The 14,544-nt window shown below is 41.7% G+C and overlaps 1 protein-coding gene across 2 annotated transcripts in view; it reads left to right on the top strand.

Moving 5' to 3' along the window:
- Positions 1-13,560, top strand: part of LOC105470346 (uroplakin 1B) — a 32,022-nt gene extending 18,462 nt beyond the window's left edge. For both annotated transcript variants that reach the window (XM_011722214.3, XM_011722215.3), the window contains exons 6-8: positions 1,852-2,031; positions 6,999-7,082; positions 12,331-13,560. In XM_011722214.3, the coding sequence (XP_011720516.1) occupies positions 1,852-2,031; positions 6,999-7,082; positions 12,331-12,381 (315 nt within the window). In that variant the 3' untranslated portion in view covers positions 12,382-13,560. The remainder of the gene's footprint in view (positions 1-1,851; positions 2,032-6,998; positions 7,083-12,330) is intronic.
- Positions 13,561-14,544: the final 984 nt, after the last annotated feature.

The raw sequence follows: 14,544 nt of genomic DNA, 5'->3' as shown, positions 1-14,544 counted from the left end.
GTTGGTCACTCTTTCCTAACCAACCCCACTGAGTAGAATACAGCTTTTTGCTCACTCTTCATTTATACTCTAAGAGCTAAACATTGCTGAGAAAAGTCACACAACTGTGATAATTTCAATTTAAACTTGTGACCACAGAGCTCAGATGGGCAGATAATATTTCCTAGTATATTTTCCCAGGAAATTCACTTGTCACTATTTCACATGTTCTTCCTTCATGCCTGCCACATTGCTCCTCACCCTCCCTCTCAGCTGATGACCTGACCTCATATGTTTTTAAGAATATAGAAGCAATTAGACAAGAACCAGCTCATCTTTCTACCGCCAAATCTACATTGATCTACACCTGTGCATTTTGCCTTCTCTCTTGTTATGACACACGGGCTGTCCTTTGTCCAGCTCTTTTGCTTCTGTTCTGCATTCCATCTCCTTTGCCCCGACAGTCTTCCCTGCTCTGATCTGCCTCATCAGTTTCTCCCTTTCTTCAGCCTACATGGACACCTTAAATTGTCCATCTTATAAAAAGTCTCCCTTGTCCAACATTCACCCACTCTTCTGTTCTACTACTCTTTTGTTTTATTCCACAGCAAATCTCAGAAGAGACGCCTACACTTGTGGTCCCCATTTTCATCCCCCTCATCTTCTTTCATCCAACTACAATTGGCCTCTGGCCCCACCACTCAACAAAAACAACCCTGGTCTTCATTACCAATTACCTCCATCCTGCCAAATCCAATGGCCAAGTTTCTGTCCTCATCTTCTTTGACATCTTATCAGAATTTGTCTCACTGGCTACTCCCGCTTAGTCTCCTCTGCTGGGCTGTCACTCTTTACCCAAATCTGAAGCTTGGAGCACTGCAGAGCTCAATTCTGGATGCTTAACTTTTCTCTGTCCCCACTTAAATCCTAGTTTGAAATAAGCATGGCTTAGACTTAACCATTTTTTCCCAGAATGCAGAGCAATTCTTTTTCTTAGATATTTCCCATAATATAGTGACAAAATTGTACATCCTTTAAAGATGGTTGATTTATCATCAAGCTTACTTGAATATATTCATTCTAATAGTTCCAAGATACCCATAGTTTTAACTTCCTCCCTTTTGAAGGATTGTAGCAGAATTGATAATAAAGAAGGAAAGCTATATGAATTGTGTTTTGTCCTGTATTCTCAATTCTATCCAGAGTGTAAGGGATGCATTAACTGATCTCCCTTCCCTACATGGAGACAGCTGTGTGTCACCAGGTTATTTTTTTCACTTTATTTTCTCCCATTATAAAAATAATACCTAATTACTCTTAAAAAATGTTTAAATGTACAGAAAAGCAAAACAAGAACAATTACTCATAACTTCATCACTAAAATTTTTAATTTTACGATTCTCAATTTGCTCATATATCACAATAATTATTCCTCTCTCACATTGTTATATCAAGATATCAGTACAGTATCAATCATAATTAACATTTATTAAGAGTTTAGCATAAGCCAGGCACTGTATTGAGCACATTAAGTAAATTAACTCATTTAATCCTTAAAAAAACTCTATGAGATAGGTACTATATTCCAATTTTACAGTTAAGGAAACTGAGGCTTAGAGAGTTTAAGTAACATGTCAGTGGCTACAGGGCTCACTAATGACTAGTAAAGTAATAGTGTAAAAATTATTTTACAAACTGTAAAATGTCAGTTGTAAGTTATCAATACCTTCAGCTGTCATTTGGGGACTTCTTAGTAAATGTAAGATACGGTACACTTTCCGTATCTTCTTTCTCTATAAAATTTCAGTTGCTACATCGATGGCTCTAGTAGGGACCACGAAAGAGAATTTTGTATCTCTCATCTGCTGACAGGATAACTGCTGTGGCGTAAATGGTCCATCAGACTGGCAAAAATACACGTCTGCCTTCCGGACTGAGAATAATGATGCTGACTATCCCTGGCCTCGTCAGTGCTGTGTTATGAACAATCTTAAAGAACCTCTCAACCTGGAGGCTTGTAAACTAGGCGTGCCTGGTTTTTATCACAATCAGGTGAGTCCTCTCTCCTCCCAAGACTTGCCAGGAGGTTCTGCTGCTCTTTATGAGGAAAATATTGGTCAACTGTAGGAAATAGTCTTTCAGTAAGGAATTCTACATTCTTTTCCCTAAACCTCATGTTAACTATTTCCTTCTCTGTTAATAAACTGCAAATGCTAAACTAGGACTGACAGGGGCAAATTTACATTTTAATAAAATTAACAAAACATGAGAACTGCAATAGCGGAATCCAACTTCGTTTAAATAAAGACAATTTGTTCAATGTATAGAATTGGTATTTCAAGAAATATTTACATTAAACAAAGTTTTCCTCTAGTTTTGCAAAACGTAAATTGGAAGGGATGATGTGCAAAAAGAATGTTTTGCCAATTCCAAAGCAATGACTATTGCTGAGGATAAATGTAGTAATTACACATCCACATTCCTTATTCAATGGTAAAGTAGTACAGTCTTAATAAACATTAGGTTGGTGATTTGGATGGAAAGTAGTTTACATACAGATAGTTTTTGAAAAAGTTTCCAGGCTGATGAGGATAATGTGATTACAATCATGAAAACTAACATTTATTGAGTACTTACTAAATGCCAAACACTGTTTCAAGTGCCACACATCTACTATCTCCTTTAATGCTCAGTAGTAGGTGCCAGTAGGATCCCTGTTTTACAGATGAAGAACTTAGATATAGAGATGCTAACAAATACATTGCCGAGGCCACACAACTAGTAAATGTCCATCTTTTCAAAAAACCCTCTGGCTTTTGAAACACGAGTTTTCTGGCTTCAAGCACAGACTCTAAGCCAATGAAGACTTGCTAATATTCCCCAAAAGTCCTGGTGAGAATCCCCATATACTTGCAGTCAGCATCTGCTGACACTGTACACTGAAACGCTGTGCTCTGCTCAGGAAAGCTTTCTTTAAGGAAAGCTAGTGGTGTACCAGCTCATTAAATAACTGAGAAATGTCAGGCTCTTTTGTTTGGGAGTAGAACAAACTGCACTTTCAGATTGAAGGACATGGCACTGTTGATCACCACATACCTGACAGGGTGCCGGGACTGGAACTGGATGCATTATTCCAGAAAAGGGCATGGGAGTGATCTAGATTATTTTGTAGCAGTGTCCAAAGCAACCCTCATTGAGCTTTACTGCAACATTGTCTGGCACTGTTTTAATCAATTATATTCAGACTTATTAAAAATTAAATTCGCTGCTTATAATCATGCTGTGCAATATAATTATTCTCAGGACTATAAAAGGCTTTTGATATTTCAACATTGGAACTGGCTCATGCAAGTTGGATTGTAATTGTGTACAATTGATTGATTGTAATTGTGTACAAACGGTATTACCTCTTTGAAAGGGAGGAAAATAAGACATTTGTCTTCAGATAACCAGTTTATTTCATAGTTACACATTTTTTTCCTAGCACATATAATATTGTAGTTATGAGGACAAACCTGAAGCAACTTCCTTTTCTCAAGTTTAGATACATGAGAAATTGAGGAAAAGATACAAATGAACTCTTTTCCTCTATCTTGGGACCTCCACACCCATTTTGACAATGCTTCTAACACGTTCCCTTGCAGTTCCCTGGCCTCATCTTTTCTAACAACTCCACCTCCACTGCCTACCAACTACAAATTCATCATCACTCAGCCCTACTCCTCCACTAAATTCCTGAATTCTGAAATTCCTCTTTTTGTTCCTGACATCCTGTGCTCCCTGTTTCTCAACCTCACTCATTCTGCTCCTTTGACATCATCTCTTATCTATTAATCCTTTCTGATTCTCCCTAGCCCAGCCTCCCAGATTCCCACACACCACCATTCTCCCTGGCTCATAGATCTTGCTAAGTCCCCTCTTGCTGTCCTTTTCCACCAAGCAAAAGGTGCCACCCCAAGACCTGGTATACTTTATTTCTATTATTGCATTCACCACCTGGAACTATATTTGTTCCCAAGTCTATTTTTTCTGAGTCTCCTTGAGGACTATGTATTATTTGATTCGACAGATTTGATATTTTTAGTACTTAGCATAATGCCTGGCACAAGGCAAGCACCGATGTTTGATAGATGGGTGAATAAAGAAGTGAATAGTGAATGGTTTTCCTTTTCTTTTCTTTTTTTTTTTTTTTTTCTGAGACAGAGTCTGTCTCGCTCTGTCACCAGGCTGAAGTGCAGTGGTGCGACCTTGGCTCACTGTAACTTCTACCTCCCAGGTTCAAGCAATTCTCTTGCCGCAGCCTCCCAAGTAGCTGGGACTACAGGTGCACACAACCACACCCAGCTAATTTTTGTATTTTTAGTAGAGATGGGGTTTCACCATGTTGGCCAGGATGGTCTCCATCTCTTGACCTTGTGATCTGCCCACCTCGGCCTCCCAAAGTGCTGGGATTAAAGGCATGAGCCACCATGCCCGGCCTGGTTTTTGTTTTGTTTTGTTTGAGAGACAGGGTCTCACTCTGTCACCCAAGCTGGAGTGCCATGCCACAATCACAGCTTATTGCAACCTGGAACTCCTGGGCACGAGTGATCCTCCCTTCCGCCTCAGCCTCCTAACTAACTGGGATTCCAGGCGTGTACCACCAGGCCTGGCTAATTTTATTTTTTGTAGAGATAAGGTCTCACTGTGTTGCCCAGGCTTCACTTTTTCACATCCATATCGTAGGTTTTCAGGATCTACAATGCACAAATGTGCTGCTATAGCTGTGAAGACTAATGAAATTAGGGAAGTCACTATAAGCCTGGTAATAGTAGAAATTAACTAGAATTTCACACTGCATGTCAGATGCAAATATATATATTCTATGTTATGGTTTATGTGACTCAGAAATGCTATATGCAAATTGTCATCACTATACCTCAAAAATGTTATCATGAAATGAAGGAAAATCAAGTAAAGAACCACTAAATTGACTAGCATCACGAAAAGGCACTTAAATGAGAAGAGGTGAAAAAAATGGGGCTTCTGTCTGTGACCTTCATGAAGGCAAGGCCTACTTCTGTTTGCCACAGCTAAATGCCCAGCCAGTACTTGGTACCTGGCATAAGTGGGCTCTTATATATATATAATTAAATGAATGCCCACCTCCTGGGATTGTTGGGAGGACTCAGGAGTAACAGACATGGGAGTGTTCTGTGAACCCTCAAGTGTGTTGCAAGTTATACTGTTGTAAACATTACTTAATGTTCCATTCATTCTGTCAATGCTTATTAGGTGTCTACTATGTGCCAGGCACTTATTCTAGGTTCTAGAAATTCAACAGTGAACAACATAAAATCTCTGCCCTCATGGAGCTTGCATTCTAGCATGGGAGACAGAAAATAAACATGTTACCAAACAAATACATGATAAAATTCCAGGCCCAAAAAGGCCATGAGCAGAAATAAAGCAGGGTGAGTATATAGAGTAGGATGGAGAAAGGGTCTTTTTCTCTGTCACTGTCAGGAAAGGCTTTGTTGAGATGATATTTGCAGAGGTCTGAATTAAGTGAGAAAATGAGACACTGGAAGACTGGAGAGGAAAGTTCTACATGAAAGGAGCTGTGAGTGCAAAGGCCCTTTTTTTTTTTTTTTTTTTTTTTGAGACGGAGTCTCGCTCTGTAGCCCAGGCTGGAGTGCAGTGGCTGGATCTCAGCTCACTGCAAGCTCCGCCTCCCGGGTTCACGCCATTCTCCAGCCTCAGCCTCCCGAGTAGCTGGGACTACAGGCGCCCGCCACCTCGCCCGGCTATTTTTTGTATTTCTTAGTAGAGACAGGGTTTCACCGTGTTAGCCAGGATGGTCTCGATCTCCTGACCTCGTGATCCGCCCATCTCGGCCTCCCAAAGTGCTGGGATTACAGGCCTGAGCCACCGCGCCTGGCCGCAAAGGCCCTTAAGTGGGAGCAGGCCCAGCTTTTTGAAGGAGCACAAGGGAGATCAATATGACAAGGCCAGAATGAGTGAATGACGAGTAGAAGACAAGGATGGAACTAGATTTTTTGTGGCTGGAACCCCCCACCTCCACCCTCACACACAAATTATAGGGAAGGATCCTTCTTAGGAAAAACAATAAAAATACGCATAAAAAATTAGGCACAGGGCCTTGAAAGGGTCTTTCAAGTAAGGGGCCCTGAAGCTTAAGCTCCTTCGCTTTATAGAGAAACCTCCTCTAGTAGTGGAAGATGGGGTGAGAGGCAGGGCCGCATGGTCCATGGAACCAGCCCTGGTTATAGGATTTCCTAGGCATTCCCTTTGGTTCCCAGAGCTTTGGTAGAGGCTGCTCAGATGGCAGCTCTAGCCTTACACGTGTATATCACTCCAGAACTTAGCACAGTGACTAGGATAGAGTATGCCATGTGTAAATACTTACTGGATTGTGACATGCATGAATGAACGATTTAGTGAATAAAAAAATTATTCTTTTGCATGCTCACTGTGACCTTTCAAGGTCTCATCAGAATTCAGTAATGTTGAAATATAACATCAAATGAGAATTCAGGGAGCATAATGCAGGGGTTCCTTTAGTGATTATTAAAAATGGCAACAGAAGACCTCTGGTTTTCACGGACCGAAGCATTTTTATTTAAAAACAAACAAATCAAAAAGTAATTGCCTCCAAATAAATCACCAATAAAACCTTTGAGGAGGGAAAAATTCTAATTGAACTAAGATTTTTGAATTTATTGTCCACGTATTCAGTATAGAAACAGTGTTATGCTAAAATAGCAGTACTTCGTAGTGAGATTAAGTGATAAAGACACAAATAAATGTGATGTAGAATCATTGTTCAACAGCATTGTTTGTGTTCCCTCAGTAAAGCACTGGTAGTAGCTGGCTGTCCCCAGAGACGTGGAAATAGCCTGGGTATGTGAAATCAGACTCTTAGGCAATATTGATTCCAAGAGGAACCTGCTTTCCATCAATCTCTTCTCTGCTTTCTGGTTCTTCTCACACTAATGCGGAATTGCCCACTCCTTCAGGGCTGCTATGAACTGATCTCTGGACCAATGAACCGACATGCCTGGGGGGTTGCCTGGTTTGGATTTGCCATTCTCTGCTGGACTGTGAGTATTTCCCAGCACATATTTTATCTCTGAGAGGATGATGATAGGGAGAGACCTTGAGAGTGCCACTGGTTACCTCAACCACACTATAAAGTCTAGAAACAAAACCTCAGGCCTGAAGGCTAGCGGGGAAACTTCTGGCACCGGAGGAAGGACAGTGGGTTCCCTTGAGAGGCAAGGAGTTAACTTCCCCTACCAGGGAAAGGCTGTGCCCTGCCCACCAGCTCCTTCTTCCGGCTGACTGATGTGCAGGTGCCTTTAGAGGGCTGGAGAGCCTCTTTCCCTTGCCAGAGTTCTTAGTGAACTGCTCCTCCCGGTCTCCAGATCTCATTCATTCATTTCATCCACATATCAAAGACTGTCACGTATCTAGATGGCCCCTGCCTGACACTAATAAGCCCAGATCCTTCCAAAGAGCTGCCTCTGGCAGATTCATCCTTTCCTGCTGCCCACTTTATCTGACGCGTATGCTGCAAGAGGTTGGAGCAGTGGTTCTCAGCCCCGGCTCCACATTAAAACCCTGTGGGGAAACGTTTTTAAAAACTTGCTTGGATCCCAACCTCTGAGACTTTGATTTAGTTGACCTGGGGGTTGAGCTGAGGCATTTTTTATTTTCCTCAGATGATCTGCTGTCAGGACTGAGAACCATTGCCTCAGAGAAGCAGTCGCAAACTTTTGATTTCAGAACCCCCTCACACTCTCAAAAATTATTGAAGACTCCAAAAGGCTTTTCTCTATGTGGCCTCTATCTATTGGCATTTACCCCATTGGAAATTAACATAGAAAATTTTAAAATGTTTATTTATTTTAAAATAATAAGCCCATTAAAAATTATCACATCATATTTTTTGGAAAATAACTATTTTATAATAGTGACTTTTTTGTAAATCTCTTCAATGACTAGCTAAATAGAAGACAGCTAGATTCTCATATTTGCGCCTTCATTCAGTCTGTTGTAATATGTTGCCTCGGTTGATTTGAAGAAAATACATTCTCATTGAAAAAAAATAGTGTTTTAATAATATTCACAATTATCTGAACTTGTGAAGTGCAATCTGAAGATAATTGTGAATGTGAAGAAAATTGTGAATATTCTTCAATACTACACAAAACTCCACAAGTAGTAGTTTCATTTCTTTTCTTTTTTTGAGTCAGAGTCTCACTCTGTCACCCATGATGGAGTTCAGTGGCACAGTCACAGCTCACTGTAGCCTCCAACTCCTGGACTCAAGTAATCGACTCAAGTAATTGGCCTCCCCAGTAACTGGGACTACAGGTGCACACCATTGTGCCTAGGGCTTGCTTTGTTGCCTAGGTTGGTCTTGAACTCCTGGCCTCAAGCAATCCTCCCACCCTGGCCTCCCAAAGCACTGGGATTATGGCCAAGAGCACTGCACCCAGCCCACAAGTAGTAGCTTCTTAAAGATCAGTTGCAATTTGGAATCTGAAATTCTGTTAATGAGCTTTTCATACTCTGTTATGTTAAAAATACATTACATTGGTTTGTCTTGCACTTTGCATATATCTTTCAGCCATTTATAACTCTATAACATCATAGATTGCTTATTTGGAAAAAATATTAGTTCATTGTGTTATGTAGATCTTCCAAATGTTAACTGATTCATTTATGCAATATCCAAAAAATCACATGTGGCATTGATATTGCCAAACAGAAAATACCTTAAGCAATGGGATGCTATCAAGTTCATGGTGACAGCTACAAGTTTTCCAAGGTTCTGATTTTTGCTTGAAAGCTCAAATTTATCATTAGCAATGAATATTGTCAGTTGTTTTCCTTGAAGTGACAGACTCACTTTGTAAATTTTCAAGAAAATATCTGCCACCTGTCCAAGTCTGAACAACCATAGCTTGTCTGTCATTTTTTCAAGTGGTATTTCCTTTAAAAAAAAAAAAAAAATTCAGTACACAACACAATCATGCAAGTGCTTTTAAGACAACCATATTACACTATGCAACAGACTCCTTTATCAATGAATACTTCCTTTATTGTCATGCAGAATATTTAAAAAGATGTGTACTCAAAGACCAAAATGTAATAAAATTAGTAGTTCTTACTGCTTCATTGAGGACAATCTCAAGTGAAACTGGCTTTTTAAATGTTTTTATTTTTTGGCCGGGCGCAGTGGCTCACGCCTGTAATCCCAGCACTTTGGGAGGCCGAGGCGGGCGGATCACGAGGTCAGGAGATCGAGACCATCCTGGCTAACATGGTGAAACCCCATTTCTACTAAAAATACAAAAAAATTAGCCAGGCATGGTGGCAGGCACCTGTAGTCCCAGCTACTCGGGAGGCTGAGGCAGCAGAATGTCATGAACCTGGGAGGCGGAGCTTGCAGTGAACCGAGATCGAGCCACTGAACTCCAGCCTGGGTGACAGAGCAAGACTCCATCTCAAAAAAAAAAAGTTTTTTTTTTTTTTTACTGTAAATGCATAGCAGTGAAGACACAATGACCACTAACACAGTTTAGTGACTCTGCCTTGATTCTTGCTGATACTCCAGCAGTTTTACTTTCCACTGCTTTTACACCATCAGTGCAAATAGGAAAACAGTGAAAAGGCAAATAAGTTCTCATTATTATTCAGATAGTCTTACATCATGGACTCCTGAACCATCCTTCAGGTGTTTACTATGTGTATTAGTCCACTTTCATAGTCCTATGAAGAAATACCCAAAACCATGTACTTTATAAAGAAAAAGAAGTTTAATGGACTCACAGTTCCACATGGCTGGGGAGGCCTCACAATCATGGCAGAAGGCGGAGGAGGAGCAAAGGCATGTCTTACATGACAGCAGGCAACAGAGCGTGTGCAGGGGAACTGCCCTTTATAAAACCATCAGATCTCACGACACTTATTCACTGTCAGGATAACAGCATGGAAAAAACCCACTCCCATGATTCAATTATCTCCCATCAGGTCCCTCCCACGGCACATGGGGATTATGGGAGAAACAATTCAAGATGAGATTTGAGTGGGGACACAGCTGAACCATAACACTATGCTTTAAGAAATGCTGGCCTTTGGGAGGCTGAGGTGGGTGGATCACGAGGTCAAGAGATCAAGACCATCCTGGCCAACATGGTGAAACCCATCTCTACTAAAAATACAAAAGTTAACTGGGTGTGGTGGCATGCACCTGTAGTCCCAGCTACTCAGGAGGCTGAGGCAGGAGAATCACTTGAACCCAGGACACAGAGGTTGCAGTGAGCCGAGATCATGCCACTGCACTCTGGCCTGGTGACAGAGCAAGACTCTATCTCAAAAAAAAAAAAAAAAAAAAGAGAAAGAGAGAAAGAAATGCTGGCTTAGGGGGTGATAAACTGAGTGAGGCAGGAAGGAGAGGGAAATCAACTCCTTCAAGGGGTCTTTCATGATCCCTGAACCCAACCTGTTAGGAGCTCTCACAACATCCTGTGCACACCTCTATGATGGAACGTGTCCATGATAACGTATTTGACTGCAAAAAGCTGAGAACCAGCTGTTCTTTGTAACCCCAGTGCCAAGCACAGCATGTAGTAAGAGCTCAATCATTTGTTGAATGAATGAAAGATAACAGTGAAGTTTCTATTTGTGCCATATTAGCAGGAACTATGGGATAATGTTTAAAGGCTTTGAGTATCTCAGAACTCCAAACCAGTTGTAACCCTTGATTTTCTACAAGTATCAAATAAACTCTGTATCTAGTTAATTCCCTCTTGAAATTCAAAAGAGAGAAGGGAAGGGAATTAAATGATTAAATGTATTGAGAGCTGCTATAAACAAGGCGCCATGTCAAATATTTTTAATATTAAATCCCCACAACAGTAGCTAAGCAGGTAGCCAGTCTCCCGTGTTACGAGGAACAGAGAAATTCAATGGGGCTCTCAAGAATTGTGCTTAATGAGAGCTTTTAAGCATGCCTGTTTCACTGTTGCTTGCAAGGGGCTTTTTCTTAGTGATTAACTAGCTAAACTCTGAAGCTGACTGCTTGGATTTGAATCCCAGCTCCACCACCTACTAGTTCTATGACCTTGGGTAAGTTACTTCTCTGTGCCTCCATTTCTCCATAGGGTTTTGGAAGCATTAACTTCAGTTACATGGGTAACACTTAGAACAGTGCTTGATGCATATTAAGGTATTCTAATAAACATTAGATCCTATTATTTCATTATCTCATTCACTGCTCTAGCTCTGGGGTAGGTAGAGATGTTACATTTATTTTATAAATGTAGAAACTGGAGCTCAGGAAATTTAAGTGACTTGATTAAAGTTACTCAGGAGTAAGTGCCAGATCTAAAACAGAGCCCAAATAAACTAAAATAAAACTCAGCCCTTGCCTAAGTCAGGTATCTTCAGTTCTGTGGCATTCTTCAGAGGAAGCCATTCCAGGTCACAAGCATTTTAGGAAAAAAGAGAAGTTCCCTGGGAGAAGTTTAATACTAGAAGCAAGGAATGCTTACCCCAAAATGGTACGTATTAGAAACATGAAGGCATTGGAGGATAAGTGGCCTTGATGGCAAAAAGAGTTTAGCACAGACAAAAAGGGCAACCCCAGAAGAGAAGGAGTCTAGGATGAGAACTGGGATCAGAATGTGGCGAACAGAGAAGCTGCCTCTGAGTGGCAGGTAGTAAGTGATGCTTTGGAGCAGGATGGATTTGGTGTCACATCTGGCCCAGTGATGTTGCTTATAACGAGATTACTCTTAAAAATCTGTTGTCTAACAAAGACATGGAACCAACCCAAATGCCCATCAGCAATAGACTGGATAAAGAAAATGTGGTCCATACACACTAGAATACTATGCAGCCATAAAACGGAATGAGATCACGTCCTTTGCAGGGACATGGATGAAGCTGGAAGTCACCATCCTCAGCAAACTAACACAGGAACAGAAAACCAAACACCGCATGTTCTCACTCATAAGTGGGAGGTGAACAATGAGAACATATGGGCACAGGGAGGGGAACACCACAAACCAGGGCCTGTTGAGGGGTGATGGGTGAGGAGAAGGGACCGTACAGGATGGGTCAATAGGTGCAGCAAACCACCATGGCACATGTATACCTGTGTAACAAACCTGCATGTTCTACACATGTATCCCTTTTTTTTTTTTTTTAAGAATAAAGAAAAACAAACAAAAATATCTGTTGTCACCTAAGCCTGAATGAATCTAACATTTTTTTCCAAGAATGAGGTATTTCTAAAACAATCCCTTATTTATTTTTCCTTGTTTTTTTCTATTCCAGTTTTGGGTTCTCCTGGCTACCATGTTCTACTGGAGCAGAATTGAATATTAAGCATAAAGGATTGCCACCATACCTCCTTCCCCAAGTAACTCTGGATTTGGTGCTGGAACCAGCTCTCTCCTAATATTCCCAGTTTGTGCCCTACACTAACGTGTGTGTCTTACATTGCCAAGTCAGATGGTACGGACTTCCTTTAGGATCTCAGGCTCCTGCAGTTCCCATGACTCTTACTTTTCATCCTAGTCTAGGATTCTGCAACATTTATATAGACTGTTGAAAAGAGAATTTGAAAAATGCATAAAAACTACTTCCATCCCTGCTTATTTTTAATCTGGGAAAATAAATACACTCGAAGGAACCTGTTATCACAGTAACCCAGAGCTGTATTTGGCTAGCAATCTGCCCATATCTCTTACCGTTATCTAAAAGAAGCTTCCAAGGCTTCTATTGATCTCAGTATTGTCAGGGGAACAGAGAAGCCAGGAAAAGATTACTGAAATATACCTTTTGCATTTCTTTCTAGAGTAGCTCCCATGTATGGAGATAGGTGATTCTCTTCATGCCACCTTCAGTTCCTTTTATTCTCCAGAATAATTCTTAACAGTGGTTCAAATTTTCTTTCATACCTTGCAGAGTGGTATGTGTTTAGTAGCCTCAATTCTCCGTTAATTAAAAGTGTGGGCTGGGCACGGTGGCTCCTGCCTGTAATCCCAGCACTTTGGGAGGCCAAGGCGGGCAGATCACCTCATGTCAGGAGTTCAACACCAGCCTGGCCAACATGGTGAAACTCTATCTCTACAAAAATACAAAAATTAGCCAGGCATGATGGCAGGTGCCTGTAATTCTAGCTACTTGGGATGCTGATGCAGGAGAATCACTTGAACCCGGGAGAGAGAGGCTGCAGTGAGCTGAGACCACACCACTGCACTCCAGCCCTGATGAAAGAGCCAGACTCTGTCTCCAAACAAACAAAAGAAAGTGTGGGGACTTCTGTGGACAGACAAGGCGCCTGTTATATATTTACTCGGTCTTTGCCCTGAATGGTCTCAGCTTGAGACCATTTCAAACTGGAGAGAAGCAAGCCAGCCAATAGAATGGGATGATTTACAGGGATTTCTGTTTACTGTCAAAATATTTCTCATCTGAACTGTTTCCATTTGTGGTCCTGAAGGAAATTCTTATAACTCAACATGTGTCTAGTCTTATAAATAAAGAGAGCTTTAAAATCTGTTCACTTTCATTTTTACCAATGTCATATATGCGTCTAACAAAATAGTTTTCCAACAGAAAAGCCTAAAGCCCGGGACTTATAGTGGAGAAGGTTGAAACTGCAGACACAGGGTGTGGCTTCCTGCTGGATGCTGGCAAACCCTGACATACAGTTGAACGGTGGGAACTTCTACGCTCACTTTTACTTTTCGCTCCTGCTACACTTGCCCCAGAAGCAGTGATGAAACTAAGGCTCTGCAAATCCTTTTCCTCTTGCAATTGGAAGCAGCGGAAACCTCGCCAATGCTAACTGCAGCACTGTGTGTCCTTCATGAAGAAAACATACCTGTCACTTGGGCGTCCTGCTCCCAGCTGACTCAGACGCAGGCAGCTCCCCCATCCCATGTCCCCACCAGGTACCTGTGAGTGAGGCTGGCGGTGGGGCAGCGGAGGGACAAGGAGGATTGGACGGGACTTGCCTCGGTTGTAAAGCTGGTGCAGGAGCCCAATCCCTGATTCCCAGAAGAGGGAACCAAAGGTCCATGTCCTGACAGCACAGCCAGCTCTCCTCTCCTTGACCCCCTTGTCTCTCCTGAATGAAGATCATGGGATATTGAGATAAATGACACCTGTGCTTGGCTGAGAAGGTTCTCTCTGTGGTCCTTGAGAAGACGGGAGGAGAGGGAAGGAGCTTCCTCTGGGCAAAGCTTTGAAACAGCTGTGCTCTCATCTCCCTCCCCACACTCTCTCCTGTGTGTTCTGGTGCCTTTTGCCTCTACCACTCACTGGGCTTTCCAGTGCCCTCATCTCCCCACTGCCTAAGCAATTCCTGCCCCAAACCCACTCCCGCCTTCCCTTGCAGGGCTTCATGCTCCAAGATTCTCTCTACATGCAAAATTCCCGTCTTATGATTGGATCTCGGCTAGGTCAGGGGAAGGCCTTTTTGGAAACCAATTCATACTAAGGAGTGGGTGACAACTCATCTCCACTCTCTCAATCTCTATG

This window comes from Macaca nemestrina, chromosome 2 (genome assembly GCF_043159975.1).
Source record: "Macaca nemestrina isolate mMacNem1 chromosome 2, mMacNem.hap1, whole genome shotgun sequence".
Taxonomy (NCBI): Eukaryota; Metazoa; Chordata; class Mammalia; order Primates; family Cercopithecidae; genus Macaca; species Macaca nemestrina.
This window is presented reverse-complemented; position numbering and strand designations above follow the sequence as displayed.